This window comes from Protomyctophum bolini, assembly GCF_963924005.1.
Source record: "Protomyctophum bolini genome assembly, chromosome: 8".
NCBI lineage: Eukaryota > Metazoa > Chordata > Actinopteri > Myctophiformes > Myctophidae > Protomyctophum > Protomyctophum bolini.
In genome coordinates, this window is record NC_137869.1 from 9,723,611 (window position 1) to 9,741,605 (window position 17,995).

The window sequence follows — 17,995 nt, forward strand, 5'->3', positions numbered from 1 at the left end:
GTAAATTATAAAACAGTGTCAAGTAATGTCATGTACGTATATATATATATATATATATATATATATATATATATATATATATAGGACCTTTTCGTGTTGATTCGTTGAAGAAGAAAAGTTTCTTGATTATTTCAGATTAAGTCGCTTATAAGTGCCCAGTGAATCTGGTTGTTGTGTACACACAGTTTGTGTATACTGCTGTCATTCACATACATGTGTATCCATACTGTGTGTGTGTGTGTGTGTGTGTGTGTGTGTGTGTGTGTGTGTGTGTGTGTGTGTGTGTGTGTGTGTGTGTGTGTGTGTGTGTGTGTGTGTGTGTGTGTGTGTGTGTGTGTGTGTGTGTGTGTGTGTGTGTGTGTGTGTGTGTGTGTGTGTGTGTGTGTGTGTGTGTGTGTGTGTGTGTGTGTGTGTGTGTGTGTGTGTGTGTGTGTGTGTGTGTGTGTGCGCGTGTGTGTGCGTGCGCGTGCGTGTAGGTCCAGATGAAGTTCCTGGTGGACCAGATGAAGAGGCCAGACTACATGGACGCTCTGCAGAACTTCACGTCTCCTCTCAACCCCGCCCATCAACTAGGAAGCCTGCGGTCAGTAGCATTCTGTCCTCTTTCTGTCAGTAGCATTTTGTCCTCTTTCTGTCAGTAGCATTCTGTCCTCTTTCTGTCAGTAGCATTCTGTCCTCTTTCTGTCAGTAGCATTCTGTCCTCTTTCTGTCAGTAGCATTCTGTCCTCTTTCTGTCAGTAGCATTCTGTCCTCTTTCTGTCAGTAGCATTCTGTCCTCTTTCTGTCAGTAGCATTCTGTCCTCTTTCTGTCATCTCTTCCAGTGGTACCCCCCCCCCTATCTATAAGCTCACACGTTGTGAGCTTATAGAGTATAAAATAGGGTTAAGATGGTTAACCCATTTTGACCTGAGATCAGATTCTAAAAATGTCTTCTACATCCTGACAGTTTTCCATTTTGACCTGAGATCAGATTCTAAAAATGTCTTCTACATCCTGACAGTTTTCTGAAAAAGCTATGTTTCTATGTCAGTCGTTCTTCGATTTTTCAAAAAATAGCAGACCTACAAGCTCGTAGCTCGCCACTCGGTGGTGAGCTATCATGAGCTTGTAGATCTGCTATTTTCCAATAGCTAAAAAGCATTGCATAATGCTAACACCATAAGGTGTTCCCGCCCCAAAATGAGTTAAAGGTGTACTAGCCTCTATGACCTTGACAGGTGTGGGCAAAGGCTAAATGTAACTTATTATGTAGATATATATAAATGCCTAAATTGTAAATTGTTAAACTAACTGACTGAGGCACTGAGGTACCTCCTCAAACCTCCTCAAAGACCCCTGGGGGCATTTCCGGGTCCCACTTTGTGGGAATCAAGCCCAAAATGTTGGGATTATGTCTGCCTTATGTGTGGTTAAAACATCCTTGTGTGAAACAACACAAGAGAAGCTTCCTAGTTCCTACTAATAATAATAATTACGCTATTGTCGTTCTATAAAAACCTGACGCCATTAGGGTTTTTTGAAAGATGTATTTTATTGCTAGTTTGACCAATTACAACTTAATATCTGTATTACACTGTAGTACAGCGTTTCACAATGTGTTGGCTGTGCCCCCTACTGGGGTGCAAAGGTACTGCAAGGGTGAGCTGAGGTGATAAATACAAAACAAAACATTCTATTTGGGGGGAATGATGTAATTAGGATCACTGATACTATCATGGTGTTGGCTCCTCAAACTACAGCTGCTTGCTGTGTGCATTAACCCATTTTGGGGCGGGAACCCCTTTTGGTGTTAGCATCATGTTATGCTTTAGCTATTGAAAAATAGCAGATCTACAAGCTTGTAGGTCTGCTATTTTTGAAAAATCGAAGAACGACTGACATAGAAACATAGCTTTCAGGTCAAAATGTGTTAAGTGATTCTTTGTTATCAATATGTTTTCCATGGGGTTTATTTGGAGGACAAAAACAAACTGCGTCTTAACACCACTCTGCTATTTGTGGCAAAGAGCTTTGGCGTGTGGACGCTGGAAAAAGGCGGTTCCAACTTCCAAGTGCAGCAGAGCCAACTCCGGTCCAGTGTATGACAGACAATGGTACCCTTGGCTAATCCCCACCCACTCCACTCCACCCTGCCAGACCAGAGCTGTACTGTGCTTCAGTTCTCACCCATTGAGATGCATGTTAAAATGACCAGGTTTCTCCATATAAATAATCCATCATTTCTGTAGCAAGGGCTTCAAAGTGTCTTGTCAACGAGGCCTGCAGTATAGGCTGTGCACTGGGAAGATGGCCATGATGACATTATTTCAATAAACTAGAAATATGAGGAAATGTTGGAGGGAGAAACAGTATGTTTTACAAACACAGGATATGATGTTGTTATTAATCCAAAGTGCCTTGGACTCTGCATGGCAGGGGGCGTCCTGAATGGGACTGGGTGTTACAATCCGTTTATACCATCAGATCAACACGTTTGATGATTGATGTACGAACTGTACGGCCATGTCGTAACGAGCCACAGCGATCTAAACAACAGTACGCACCCTTTTATTTTTGGCGGATCTACACGACTGATCTCATATGGTCGTGATGACTGAGACTTTAATCCATGCTTCTGTCACTGTGGGTAAAGCCACCCCTGTCAGTTGTTCAGTGAGAGAGTCAGGAAGGGCATGTGGATGCATTCGTGCCATTGGTCGTAAATCCCCAGAGCAGAGCTGAGCTGAGTCACCAACTATACCGACTGAAGTGTTCAGTGAGTGAGGGAGAGAGGGCCGCTCAATAAGTAAACTATACCGACTGAAGTGTTCAGTGAGTGAGGGAGAGAGGGCCGCTCAATAAGTAAACTATACTGACTGAAGTGTTCAGTGAGTGAGGGAGAGAGGGCCGCTCAATAAGTAAACTATACTGACTGAAGTGTTCAGTGAGTGAGGGAGAGAGGGCCGCTCAATAAGTAAACTATACTGACTGAAGTGTTCAGTGAGTGAGGGAGAGAGGGCCGCTCAATAAGTAAACTATACCGACTGAAGTGTTTAGTGAGTGAGGGAGAGAGGGCCGCTCAATAAGTAAACTATACCGACTGAAGTGTTTAGTGAGTGAGGGAGAGAGGGCCGCTCAATAAGTAAACTATACTGACTGAAGTGTTCAGTGAGTGAGGGAGAGAGGGCCGCTCAATAAGTAAACTATACCGACTGAAGTGTTTAGTGAGTGAGGGAGAGAGGGCCGCTCAATAAGTAAACTATACTGACTGAAGTGTTCAGTGAGTGAGGGAGAGAGGGCCGCTCAATAAGTAAACTATACCGACTGAAGTGTTCAGTGAGTGAGGGAGAGAGGGCCGCTCAATAAGTAAACTATACCGACTGAAGTGTTCAGTGAGTGAGGGTTCGCTCAATAAGTAAACTATACCGACTGAAGTGTTCAGTGAGTGAGGGTTCGCTCAATAAGTAAACTATACTGACTGAAGTGTTCAGTGAGTGAGGGTTCGCTCAATAAGTAAACTATACTGACTGAAGTGTTTAGTGAGTGAGGGTTCGCTCAATAAGTAAACTATACCGACTGAAGTGTTTAGTGAGTGAGGGTTCGCTCAATAAGTAAACTATACCGACTGAAGTGTTTTAGTGAGTGAGGGTTCGCTCAATAAGTAAACTATACTGACTGAAGTGTTCAGTGAGTGAGGGAGAGAGGGCCGCTCAATAAGTAAACTATACTGACTGAAGTGTTCAGTGAGTGAGGGAGAGAGGGCCGCTCAATAAGTAATTTATACTGACTGAAGTGTTAAGTGAGTGAAGGGCCGCTCAATAAGTGAACTATATTTTATACAGTTATTTTGGGAGCTGTTTGCCGAATCGATCGAGCACACACTGTCGGCCAGCAGGCGACGGCAGCGCGTTCAAGTGCAATTGCTGCCAGAAAGACGGGTCCCTGGTCGAACTGGACCGCACAGCGAACTGGACCGCACAGCCACACACAGCACTGCTCCCTCAGCAACACCTGATCTGATCCAAGTGCGCTTGTGCCATCATGGTCCCTCGAGACTGACAAACGCTACGCTACTGTGGCCTAGGGCATTCAGGTCTAGTCATTTAGGGCATTCTCTTCTAGTCATTTTTACTAGTTGACTAGCTTACTAGTTTTTAAAAACTAGTTCTAGGCCCCTCTTTTCACAGCTGTGTGTGTGTGTGTGTGTGTGTGCGTGTGCGTGTGTGCGCGCGTGTGTGTGTGTGTGTGTGTGTGTGTGTGTGTGTGTGTGCGTGTGCGTGTGCGCGCGTGTGTGTGTAGGTTAGATGAATGTAGGATCATGTCGTCGGCCAAGCGTCCACTGTGGCTGAACTGGGAGAACGATGACATCATGTCTGAGATGCTGTTTCAGAACAACGAGATCATCTTCAAGAATGGAGACGGTAACGCACGCACACACACACACACACATTCACATGACACACATACAACCGACCCCTCACACACATAAAATAAGCTGTGTGTGTGTGTGTGTGTGTGCGTTATAGACCTGCGTCAGGATATGCTGACTCTGCAGATCATCAGAATCATGGAGAACATCTGGCAGAACCAAGGCCTGGACCTACGGTACGTCATACTGTATGTGTACGAGCAAATCCACTTGTTATGTCATGATGATGTACGATGATAATAGCGCCCCTCACTTCACACAGGTGTGATTTTTGAGGGGCCCAGCTTTTGTACCCCACAAAATGTCCACAACACAAACATTAAAATTAATGCCATTGACAATAAAGGGAAAATGTAGGTCATCTCCTAACGCTGATATCGCTGAATCTTTAAATCACTTTAGATTCTAATCAAAATCAGTGTGTTTGACAGCCCATCGCGGTCCCGTCGCTAGTCTCTGTAGAAGAATTCTTACCTCGGGTGGTCGGCGAATGTTTCCGTTAGATGCTATGCTATCTGCACAACAAGATGGAGTCACTGTGTCACCTTGAAAAGGGCTCTGAAGCTGCAAATAGCTGGGCACACCACTTTACTGGTTCCAACTGACGCTGGGCACGTAGGATGCTGCCTTACGGCTGTCTGTCTGTCTGTCCCTGGGTTAACGTGTGTCCATATAGGATGCTTCCTTACGGCTGTCTGTCCCTTGGAGACTGCGTGGGTCTCATCGAGGTAGTCCGAAGCTCCCACACCATCATGCAGATCCAGTGCAAAGGTGGCCTCAAGGGGGCGCTGCAGTTCAACTCCAACACGTTGCACCAGTGGCTCAAAGACAAGAACAAAGGAGAGATGTGAGTTTTTGGTGTTTCGTGTTGTCTTTTAGAGCATCTCTGTTTTATATGGTATTAAGTTGAACCAGGGCTGGGCGATGTGACTTAAAATCAATAGCATGATCATTTCAAAGCTCTTCCTCAATTATGGTTTATTAATTATTACTATTATAAATGTCAATCTATAAGTTCTGCAACAAATGTAGGCTTATTGATCGTCTATTTTTTGTATTTTCGTATGCCACAATTGTACAACAACGTATAAATCAGGGTCAAGTTTAAACTAATTGATTTAGTTGATTAAGTGAATTGCCCCAGCCCTAAGTTGAACTGTAAAAAATAAGAACTCATTACAAATCACAAGCATATCATATCATTAAGGTTATTTATCTCCTGCAGGAATATTACCTAACACTGAACGTTACCTGTAGTCCGCTTTGCTATCAATGCGGTTAAATTGTATTTTTCCAGTTTTTCATGTGTTTATGAGGTGACAGTACTTCATTAGACACCCTGGAGTCATTTTTATGTGCAATGGTGTATTAACTTTGTATTCTTCCAGGAGGCTGAACCCTTGACAGTCTAACGGGCCAATGAAATAAACAGTAATATAGTGACATCACACTATCAGCCCCTCCCCTAACCCCTCCCCCTTTATCATGCAACTACAGCTGTGGGTGCGACTTCAGTTCAGGTGGATCACCACCCATCACCACCCACCAGGCAAACCAGGCATACTTAATGAGCTGGTGGGCGTGCCCACATAAAAACATGATTTTAACCAATACTGTACACTTTTTGGAACAAGTTCTTCCTCCTACCTGATGATCATGTTTTAGGGTGGAAAACAATCGTGGCACTCCATCTTTAAATTATTTTAGCAGCCGTCTGCTTCTCTGAAGTCCATTACTGTGCCAGTGTGAGAGTATCCATTACTGTGCCAGTGTGAGAGTCCATTACTGTGCCAGTGTGAGAGTATCCATTACTGTGCCAGTGTGAGAGAGTCCATTACTGTGCCAGTGTGAGAGTATCCATTACTGTGCCAGTGTGAGAGTCCATTACTGTGCCAGTGTGAGAGTATCCATTACTGTGCCAGTGTGAGAGTCCATTACTGTGCCAGTGTGAGAGTCCAATACTGTGCCAGTGTGAGAGTCCAATACTGTGCCAGTGTGAGAGCATCCATTACTGTGCCAGTGTGTGAGAGTCCATTACTGTGCCAGTGTGAGAGTCCATTACTGTGCCAGTGTGAGAGTCCATTACTGTGCCAGTGTGAGAGTCCATTACTGTGCCAGTGTGAGAGTATCCATTACTGTGCCAGTGATAGAGTCCATTACTGTGCCAGTGTGAGAGAGTCCATTACTGTGCCAGTGTGAGAGTCCATTACTGTGCCAGTGTGTGAGAGTCCATTACTGTGCCAGTGTGAGAGAGTCCATTACTGTGCCAGTGTGAGAGTCCATTACTGTGCCAGTGTGAGAGCATCCATTACTGTGCCAGTGTGAGAGAGTCCATTACTGTGCCAGTGTGAGAGTATCCATTACTGTGCCAGTGAGAGAGTCCATTACTGTGCCAGTGTGAGAGTCCATTACTGTGCCAGTGTGAGCATCCATTACTGTGCCAGTGTGAGAGTCCAATACTGTGCCAGTGTGAGAGTCCAATACTGTGCCAGTGTGAGAGCATCCATTACTGTGCCAGTGTGTGAGAGTCCATTACTGTGCCAGTGTGAGAGTCCATTACTGTGCCAGTGTGAGAGTCCATTACTGTGCCAGTGTGAGAGTCCATTACTGTGCCAGTGTGAGAGTATCCATTACTGTGCCAGTGATAGAGTCCATTACTGTGCCAGTGTGAGAGAGTCCATTACTGTGCCAGTGTGAGAGTCCATTACTGTGCCAGTGTGTGAGAGTCCATTACTGTGCCAGTGTGAGAGAGTCCATTACTGTGCCAGTGTGAGAGTCCATTACTGTGCCAGTGTGAGAGCATCCATTACTGTGCCAGTGTGAGAGAGTCCATTACTGTGCCAGTGTGAGAGTATCCATTACTGTGCCAGTGAGAGAGTCCATTACTGTGCCAGTGTGAGAGTCCATTACTGTGCCAGTGTGAGCATCCATTACTGTGCCAGTGTGAGAGCATATCCGTGTGTGTGTGTGTGTGTGTGTGTGTGTGTGTGTGTGTGTGTGTGTGTGTGTGTGTGTGTGTGTGTGTGTTTGTGCAGGTACGACATGGCTGTCGATCTGTTTACAAGGTCATGCGCTGGCTACTGTGTAGCTACATTTATCTTGGGCATAGGAGACAGACACAACAGTAACATCATGGTCAAGGATGATGGACAGGTTTGTTCTCTTCTCTTTACTTTTACAAACGCTTCTGTGATGTTAACCCATTTAGGCCTGACGTCGAAATAAATAAAAAGTCTTCTGAAAAGAATATATTATACGGTATTCAAAGATTTGTGCCGCATTTTTATCACTCAGTGGCGGCGCTATGAGCTATGAGCTTGTAGAACTGCTATTTTTCAATAGCTAAAGTATAACATAATGCTTAGTTAAAACACCTAAAGGGGTTCCCGTCCAGAAATTCACCTAGTGTAGGTATTATTCAGTGTATACAGTAGCATTTGAACCTGTGATAGAATGCAGGATCAAGAGATAGCTTTTAGCTGGAATGACTGTTTACTGAAAGTGATGGCGGGACTATGTCCATAAATGGAAAAGTTGGAAGTGTAGACATTATTCTTTGCAGTTATACTGTGAATGTCATTTAGCAACATTTCTAGCAAATTGGCACCCTGTCATTCCACCAAACAGCTAACTTTTGAGCCGAATTCCCTGCAGTAAAGAGGCACATCATAAGTTAAGTTATCCATTAATGTCGCAGTCTTTGGAATAATGGTCTTCATTCTTGTCATTATTCTATACATGGGTCATTTGCACCATACTATAGATTAACCCATTTAGACCTGACGTCGAAATTAGAAAAATGTCCTCTAAATTCTGACAGTTTTCTGAAATACCTCATGTTTCTGTATCAGTGGTGCTACATATTTCATGTCAAGGACCCCAAAAATTATATGTAATTGGCCACCGACCCCCATCTGAACATGTTATTCCAGGAACCCCACCAGAAGCAAAGATTTGAGTTAAAAACGTTCGCTCTGAAAGAATATATTCAATGATTTGTGCCTCATTTTCAAGATTTTTAAAAAATAGCTAAAGTATAACGTAATGCTTAAAACACCAAAAGGGGTTCCCGCCCAGAATGGGTTCAAATGATGAAAAAAAAGGAAGATTACAAAAATGTAGTGAGTATGGCTTCTCATTCTCCTCCTCTCCTCCAGTTGTTCCATATAGACTTTGGTCATTTTCTGGACCACAAGAAGAAGAAGTTTGGCTACAAGAGAGAGAGAGTTCCCTTCGTGTTAACACAAGACTTCCTCATTGTCATCAGCAAGGGCACCCAAGAGTGCACCAAGACCAGAGAGTTTGAGAGGTACTGTTCATTATTCTCCGAATGGAACTATTATAACAATGGCCACGTTTGCATGCTGGCTGATCATTCCGAATAAATACTTCAGAATAAAATACTTCGGAAGTACAGTTTACATGGGAAATGGTCATTCCGAATGATTGTTTACATGGAGATGTGATATAAGACATGATACATGTTAATTCATGTGAAACTACGCCATCTGTTGGACACATAAAATATAGGCAGTTCATTCATTGTGACTGTCTCAACAATACAAACATTACAGACGAAAGACGATACTTTGAAATCCCATCATTTCATTCCGCAGTAGCTTTGAGGCTGCTGGTTGGATAGGGGCGGGCATATACCGTATGTTTACTGTCTTTTTTCCCCACCCGCTGCGCCTCCCCTTCTATGCTGGCACGGTGATCATCTCGTTTTTATTTGTACTTTATTATCTACAGCACGGCCAGGGCACGCAACACACTGATTATTATTGTATCAAGGGTCGCTCGTTATTTTTGAGAGAGAGAGAGAGAGAGAGAGACTGTTGAACACACACACAGATCAGGGGGATCATCATCTGCTGCTGCTCCACGTTTCTTTTTGTGGATTTCGGTGTCTAAAACCTTTCTTTTTCTCACATTGTCATATTCTTACATTTTGTCCCTCATGTTATTCCATCCCCATCCACTCTCTCCCTCTCCCCCTCTCTCTCTCTCCCTCTCTCTCTCCCTCTCTCTCTCCCTCTCCCTCTCTCTGTGTCTCTCTCTCTAGGTTCCAGGAGATGTGTTATAAAGCCTACCTGGCCATCCGGCAGCATGCTAACCTGTTCATCAACCTGTTCTCCATGATGCTGGGCTCCGGGATGCCTGAGCTGCAGTCGTTCGATGACATCGCCTACATTAGGAAGACTCTGGCGCTGGAGAAGACAGAGCAGGTGACTCTGCTCTTTTAGTTCTATCTACGCAGTGGTGGAAGGAGTACTCGCATTTGTTTTACTTAAGTAAAAGTACCAATACCACAATGTAGACATTTACTCAAGTAAAAGTCCGGTATATTAATAATTCCCCAATTCAGTTTCGTCTTTACAGACGTGCAAATGTGTCCTATGCTAGTACAAATCAATATCATCGCTTGGTGCTTAGCAGAAATGGGGATTAAAGAATAATATGTAAAGATTATTCCTGCCTGGGATTTCGGAAAGTGTAGTTCCAGACTATAATATAGAGTCTGGAACTACACTTTTCTATATATTATATAGCATTGGGAGATAGAATTGGTGTCTACGTGTTCCTACTGTAACTCTGTTCCGTCCTTCCCTGTGCTGTCGTGTTCATGCTGTAACTTGTATTTATTTATTCAGCACAGTATTAAAAAAAACAACACAGTGAACATATAAATATAAGTAGGGTAAAGTGCTAGGCTGAGGCAAAAAAGCCCAAGGGGCTTATACGAGGCCTCTACATATATAAATTAAAATGAAATATTGTACATGAGATATAGAATATCCAGAAAACATGATTGCAGTATAAACAAAACAAAAACACTAGAACATGATTAGAATTTTTGGATATTTACATGATTAGAGAAAAGAATAGATGATACAAAGAAATATAATTAAGTGATCTGGTCAATTAAGTGGGTCCTAAACTTATTTGATTATATGATTTTTTTAACTGTTCCGTCTTTCCCTGTGCTGTCGTGTTCATACTGTAACTGTTCCGTTATTCCCTGTGCTGTCGTGTTCATGCAGGAAGCGCTGGACTATTTTATGAAGCAGATGAACGATGCTCACCACGGAGGATGGACTACCAAGATGGACTGGATATTCCACACCATCAGGCAACACGCACTGAACTAACATAACATACTCCACCATCAGGCAACACGCACTGAACTAACATAACATACTCCACCATCAGGCAACACGCACTGAACTAACATAACATACTCCACCATCAGGCAACACGCACTGAACTAACATAACATACTCCACCATCAGGCAACACGCACTGAACTAACATAACATACTCCACCATCAGGCAACACGCACTGAACTAACATAACATACTCCACCATCAGGCAACACGCACTGAACTAACATAACATACTCCACCATCAGGCAACACGCACTGAACTAACATAACATACTCCACCATCAGGCAACACGCACTGAACTAACATAACATACTCCACCATCAGGCAACACGCACTGAACTAACATAACATACTCCATACATATGTACACCATCAGGCAACACGCACTGAACTAACATAACATACTCCACCATCAGGCAACACGCACTGAACTAACATAACATACTCCACCATCAGGCAACACGCACTGAACTAACATAACATACTCCATACATATGTACACCATCAGGCAACACGCACTGAACTAACATAACATACTCCATAAATACACCATCAGGCAACACGCACTGAACTAACATAACATACTCCACCATCAGGCAACACGCACTGAACTAACATAACATACTCCACCATCAGGCAACACGCACTGAACTAACATAACATACTCCATACGCAGTAAAAAGAAAAAACATTTTACTGTGTAGGCACACAGGGCTCCATTTTTGTCACCGCTAAACCCCTTACCCCTAAACATCTTTGCCTCTTTTTTTTTTACTATTTTGCTAAACATTTTTGAATAGTTAAAATGGCCAGTCTACAAGCTCACAACGTGTCAATTTAGATTGGCTATAGTTGAACTATTAATTATTAATTATTTTTTAATTATTAATTTAAAAAAAATCAAAATAGTAAAAAAAAAAGGCAAAGAAGAAGAAAATGGAGCCCACAGTATGCACCCGGCTACAAACAACATCAGCACTGTTGCAGGAATTCCACCGTTGAGTCTTGGCTACTACCGACCATCGAGCAATTAATCCTCTCCGTGGATTCTTCACTTTTCCTCTTCTGCTAATCCCAGGACCTGGCAACACAGCAAGACCTGGCAACACAGCAAGACCTGGCAACACAGCAAGACCTGGCAACACAGCAAGACCTGGCAACACAGCAAGTTAGTCTTTCGCAAGATTCAGACTTTTCTTTTTTTTTAAACACAGCAGCTGTATTGTTTAGAACAGTACGTTCTCAAACGTTTTATTTCAATGTACCTATAACTCTGAGACGTGTACAAATGGAACCTCCTCCCGGGGAACAAAGATGATTACTTCCGTTCAATTACTGCCGTTATTAACCCCCGACACATTTTTGGTGCCGGTGCCGCTTATATGAACTCTCTTATATGAACTCTTGGGTGGTGAAGCCCAACAAACTGCACTTTTTATAATTTAATTTTTCTTTAAAAAAGAAGTGTATTTATTTATCTATTTTCTTTGCATTTGTACCAGGACAAAGACCGCAACTCACCTCCTCCTCTTCTGCCTATACCGTATATACCATCAGTACCACCTTGCTCTTTCATTTCATTAGTTCTTTGTTTTGTGTTGATAAAATAGGAGCATTGGGCCGATAGCAGTTGGCCTCTTGGCTATGCACGGTGAAATCCTGAGGGTTAACCACTTTAACGCTATAGCTTCCTCATTCTGAGCGTATCGTAGTAGGCGAACATTCGGTGAAATTAGGAGGACATTGAGCGGAAATAGCAGATCTATAAGCTCACGGTGCATCACAATGCAACACCTTGTGATCTTGTACACTGGCTATTTTTGGGAAAGAGATTTGCGGTGACACTAAGGATTTTACTGTAGTCACCCCTGGTCTAAGATCACTGTCATTTAATTCTCCTTGATGTTTGGGGCGTGCAAAATGATAGGAGTGAACGTAGTCATTTGTAGCTGTTGGCGAGTAGTGGGACCCGTGTTCTCTAGCCTCTCTGTCAGCATGCTGAGGGCCAATGAAATGCCTTGGTAAAACAACACAGCGCTCCATTTACACAATGACATCCACTGCAACACTCCATTAGGACTACAATACGTACAGTAGCTTCACTGACTACTACTAGTTGCAGCGTGAAAACCATGGCGTGCATTGGCTATAGTGACACTTAGCTGCTTAGCTTCTGCATGCTGCAAAGTGAAACATCCCAGATGCAGTGCTGTATACGCTAGACTCCAAACGTATTTATTCTTTAAATTGTGGCATGCGTTGCCTTGCGAACCAGCAGCAGGCGACTAGTGACTCGACCACCGCCTCATTTCCAAAAGAGAATGCCTGATGGTGCAGCATCCATCATCCACAAGACTAAAACACCCTTCAGTGTGTCGCTTCAGGGTTCATTACAGTACTGTATTTCTGTCCATATTCACTTCATGTTATTGGGCAGAATGACATTTTCAATGGCGATACATGAAGCGCATTGTTGTTACATAATTATGAACAAGCATAACATATGACCTCTTCGTTGGCAGTTTTATCCAAAGCATTTCACACTGAGCCTGAAAGCCTGGTAGATTTGGAAACACATTGTTGCTATCAAACTACGCAGGTAGATGGTTGCTATCAAACTACACAGGAGCTAAAAAAAAAGTAGAATCTCTAACCATATCAGTCTAAATGCTGCAGCATACTCCGACATACTGTACAAACTTTGTTTGGCGAGGTTAGGCAATAAGACTCCACTCAGAACTTTGGCAGTGCCTGTTTGTCAGAACGTTGTTCGGTAGTTCTTGCACCTATACGAGATTTTCTAGCCGATCAAACTTCTGTCAGAGTATCGTGTGTGATTGTGCTCAGACACGCAATGTGCTTGTGATTTATAATTGTATTTCCGCAGTTTATCAGTAACGTAACCATGAACTGTTTTGAAGAAAGGCTGGAGGCGGCGGCTAAGGGCCGATTCATACTCCTATTTTAGAGCCGAATAAAAGTGGGTTCGGCTCTGTAGAGCCTACCATGTGACGTCATTTGAGGTTCGGGGGGGGGGCGGGTACCGTCCTAAAGTCGGCTCTTCGGTGCTACTGAAAACTTCTGACGAGCCAAAATCATTTCGGCACTACAGCGCCGAAACCGCGGTAAAATAGGAGGATGAATTGGCCCTAATCCTTCACTAGAGCCTCGTACCTGCCTTCTGTATTGTTTCTCACTGCTCTTCCTCTTCCAGTCTATAATACTACTCTCGTCTTTGTCATTACACATACTGTACATACAGTACATTACAACAAACACTACCAGATGGCAATTCATTAACCCATTTAGGCCTGACGTCGAAATTAAAAAAATGTTTTCCAAATCATGACAGTTTCCTGAAAAACCTCATGTTTCTATGTCAGTGGTTCTAAATATTTCATGTCGAAGGACCCCCAAAATTATATGTAATTGGCCGCCGACCCCCATTTGAAAATATGTTGTTCCAGGGACCCCCCTCATGGAAGCAAAGATTTGAGTTAAAAACGTTGGCTCTGAATGAATTGCACAACATTTTCACAATCATTTTCCTAATCTCCTAGACAAATATAGGTCAAAGCACATCAGAGATTGATCAAAGTAAATGGTGGAGATCCAGGCGTCTAGCATTCAGACCAGCCTATAGTTCTGAGGCAGCATAAAGCACTTTAGTCCTTGCCAAACTTTCTTCGCCTCAACAAGCCCTTCCGAAGCCAAACAACGTTTCTATTCATTTTGCAGTATGTTTGCTGCCTTGCAGTGCCATGTTCTACCAACTGCAGTCAACAGATTGGTGAATCTTCCCTGTTGGAAACATTAGTATGTGTATGTTTCATTTATGCTTTCACATGTTGAACCAAGCTTGTGGGGCTTATTATAACTATTTAAATTCTTGCAAAACCGCTCCACAAATTCACCCCCAAAAAGCAGCTGCTGTTTTTGACTTTTCTAAGTCGAGCACAGCACTTTTGAATAGCAATTACAGTAAGAGTAAGGATTAAATGGAATGTTTTTGATCCAGAGAATGAGGATACAGCTCCCTAAGTGAATGTGTGGGACTGTCTGTCGGCATGGTCACAGTGTGTGCCTATAATTAAGCCTCTACGTTGTGTCCTGCATTGGCCATTATTCACATACAGTATCGGCCATGTACTGTAATATATACGCTCTTTCCTCAATATAGAGCCAAGACATGTGAATGTGAATGTTCGTATAGCTATATATGACTAACTGTGAATGTCATGGGGTGGGGTGTTATCACCCACCAAAGCAGTGGTTTCTGTCGGACATGTTGTTATGGTGTCCTGTCGTTGCCATCGGGCAGAAACCTCCTCTTGTATCCAGATTTCTTCTCCACCGTAAATTAATGCTACTACTGTACGTCATACTACAGAGTCACACAAAAATAATTCCAAAACAGCTTGAGTTCCTGACAAGTAACAGTTTTGGACATAATGAGACGACAGCAACGATATTATGGCAGTATTACTGAGTGGAGCGAGAAGCGTCCGGCTTAACTGAGAACGTTGACCTCATGAGAACTATTATTACTCCCTTATGTAAGTGTCTGAGAGAGAGTGCCATTTTTTTTAAATATTGTCAAATGCAGTGTTATTTGTTGAAAGTACTGTGATCCGTTATTATTCCTATTAGTACTGTGAACAACAGCCCATGCTGAGGTCACCTTATGGCATTTCAGTTACAGACCGTAGCTTTTAAGCGCGGTAGCTCTTGTCCATTAACCCATTTTGGGCGGGAACCCCTTTTGGTGTTTTAAACATTATGTTATAATTTAGCTATTGAAAAATAGCAGATCTACAAGCTCATAGCTACGCGCTTGTATAGGTCTGCTATTTTTGGAAAAGTCGTTAAAATGTGTCGCAAATCATTGAATATATATTTCATAGCGAACATTTTTAACTAAAATATTTGCTTCTGGGGGGTGGGGTCCCTGGAACTGCATATTTTGAGACGGGGTCCGTGGCCCAATGGAGATAATTCTGGGGGTCCTTGACATGAAAAGGTTGATGTTAGGATTCAGAAGCCTTTTTTTTTTAATCGACCTCAGTCCAAAATGGGTTAATGGGGCTTTACACTTTACACGTTCTAGTTCTTCTCACGGCCTTCTTGTCCGCAGTGACACAATGGGAAGAGAGTGTTAGCGTTAGTTAGCCTAGCGTGCATGTTTGTTTCTGCAGCGGCATAATTAATAACCAGTATGTATATTGAGGCAGAAAGTGCAGTTACAGTCTCTTTAATACCTCTTTTTTAGGCCTTCTTGTATCATCATCATAGCCTTATTCATTTCATGAACACCCTTCTTACCCATGGTTTAGTGTGTGTGTGTGTGTGTGTGTGTGTGTGTGTGTGTGTGTGTGTGTGTGTGTTCGTGTACTGTAATGTCAGTGGTTCTCAACCTCTTCTGGATCAGGGCCTATACTTGAAAATCTCAAAAGTGTTCGCAGGCCGATGGGTGTTTTCATTAAACATTAAATATATTGTTATACTATCATTAGAATCACAGTGTTTGCCAATTATTTGGGGGCCCACTTGGCAATACCATCACGGCCCACAGGTTGAGAATTGCTGCTATACTGTGTGTGTGTGTGTGTGTGTGTGTGTGTGTGTGTGTGTGTGTGTGTGTGTGTGTGTGTGTGTGTGTGTGTGTGTGTGTGTGTGTGTGTGTGTGTGTGTGTGTGTGTGTGTGTGTGTGTGTGTGTGTGTGTGTGTGTGTGTGTGTGTGTGTGTGTGTGTGTGTGTGCGTGCGTGCACGTTGTCTTTGGTCTTTCTGTGCAGGTTGCAGAGTGTATAACGGGCGGGTCCCACTGACATCCACACGTGTGTGTGTGTGTGCGTGCATGATGATGTGTCTCTAAATGTTTTGTAGAACTTTTCCACTCGCTGGTCTGTGCCAGAGAAGAAGAAGAACTTTTTTTTTTCATACAGTACTTAAATTGTAAATGTTTTACTTGAAATATGCCATGAATGTCAGTTATATTATGTTGTCAGTTTCAAGATGATATGGGGAATATTTTGTGTGTGTGTGTGTGTGTGTGTGTGTGTGTGTGTGTGTGTGTGTGTGTGTGTGTGTGTGTGTGTGTGTGTGTGTGTGTGTGTGTGTGTGTGTGTGTGTGTGTGTGTGTGTGTGTGTGTGTGTGTGTGTGTGTGTGTGTGTGTGTGTGTGTGTGTGTGTGTGTGGTGCATACAGTATGTAAGCACTGAATGACAGAGCAAGGTATTAGATGCTATTAGTGAATGTTGTTGATGTCAGAGGACTACATTTCAGGGCGGTGCGGCCGTAGCAAGATTTATTGAGCTAATCAAGGACCAAAGTATGGCATTGAAGCCAAATTGACTATTTTTCAATGATAATATGTTGGTCTAAGGCTCTAATTTGTGTAAAATGGTTTGATTTGGATCGATTTGTTCGATGCGGAACCCCATAGAAATGGTATGGGGATTGAAATAAAGTGCCCCGGTTTACAGAACATGTTCCAGAGTGCAGGCTTAGATTTCAAAGATTTCAATTTTTTTTCAAAGATCAAAATGTTGGGAATTCTGCAATAAGTCTTGCCGGTTTTCCTCCTCCCTCAACTGAAGGCCTCTGCCTGTTTGGTGTACTTTACAGTACTGTACTGTACAGTACAGCCTGTTTGGTGAAGTTCATTGTTTGTCCCAATAAACTATCAGAAGACTGTCAGAAAGGCTCAGCAACATTCTGATGAAGCAAGACATAAAAACATGTATCCATATTAGAAAACCTTCTCATCGCAGGCTGGTGAAAGCCATGAGTTATATGTGACTAGATTTGACTGAGGGACTGCCATTGGATTTTTTTCAATTTTCGTTTCATGTCATGTGAAAGCAGGGAAATTGACATATTGGTTGTTCAGTTTGACCCACCAGTTTTGGAGATATGGCTTATAGAGTAATGTCTTGTAGAAAACAGCGAGTTGAGAAAACAGGGTTGAAAAGTTCACTTCTGTGGTCTCTAACATTACACCTATAGCTACATGTTTAAGCATTTATTTCATATTTACATGTCGATTTCAGCTCTGACACTTATTTCAGACATGCTCTAGTATGTGAAGAGTCTGCCTGTGCTATTAACTCATTTTGGGGGGGAAGAAAAGTTTTTCTCCTCTGGTGAAAAGCTGGAATTTGCGCGATGGCAGTCTCTCAGTCAAATCTGGTTACATATTAGCAAACCTTCTCATCGCAGGATATGGTGAAAGCCATGAGTTATATTTGTCATTATTAATTTACAGACCATAGGCTGTATGTGAAGAGTCCAGTCTGTAAACATACTGTAGTACAGTGGTACCCAAAGGTTAGCTCAAGACCCAAAAGATAAATTACACGTTTGCCTCGGACCCAAACTACTACTTCTTAAACATTTGTTTCCTAATCTATGGAATTT

The 17,995-nt window shown here is 42.8% G+C and overlaps 1 protein-coding gene across 1 annotated transcript in view; it reads left to right on the forward strand.

Annotated features, from left to right (window-relative positions):
- The window catches only part of LOC308320426 (phosphatidylinositol 4,5-bisphosphate 3-kinase catalytic subunit alpha isoform-like), a 46,115-nt gene extending 35,450 nt beyond the window's left edge, over positions 1-10,665 (forward strand). Inside the window, exons 19-26 of the mRNA XM_080770818.1 lie at positions 477-583; positions 4,280-4,401; positions 4,507-4,585; positions 5,086-5,256; positions 7,445-7,562; positions 8,567-8,718; positions 9,475-9,637; positions 10,454-10,665. Coding sequence (XP_080626944.1) covers positions 477-583; positions 4,280-4,401; positions 4,507-4,585; positions 5,086-5,256; positions 7,445-7,562; positions 8,567-8,718; positions 9,475-9,637; positions 10,454-10,561 — 1,020 coding nt within the window. The 3' untranslated portion in view covers positions 10,562-10,665. The remainder of the gene's footprint in view (positions 1-476; positions 584-4,279; positions 4,402-4,506; positions 4,586-5,085; positions 5,257-7,444; positions 7,563-8,566; positions 8,719-9,474; positions 9,638-10,453) is intronic.
- Positions 10,666-17,995: the final 7,330 nt, after the last annotated feature.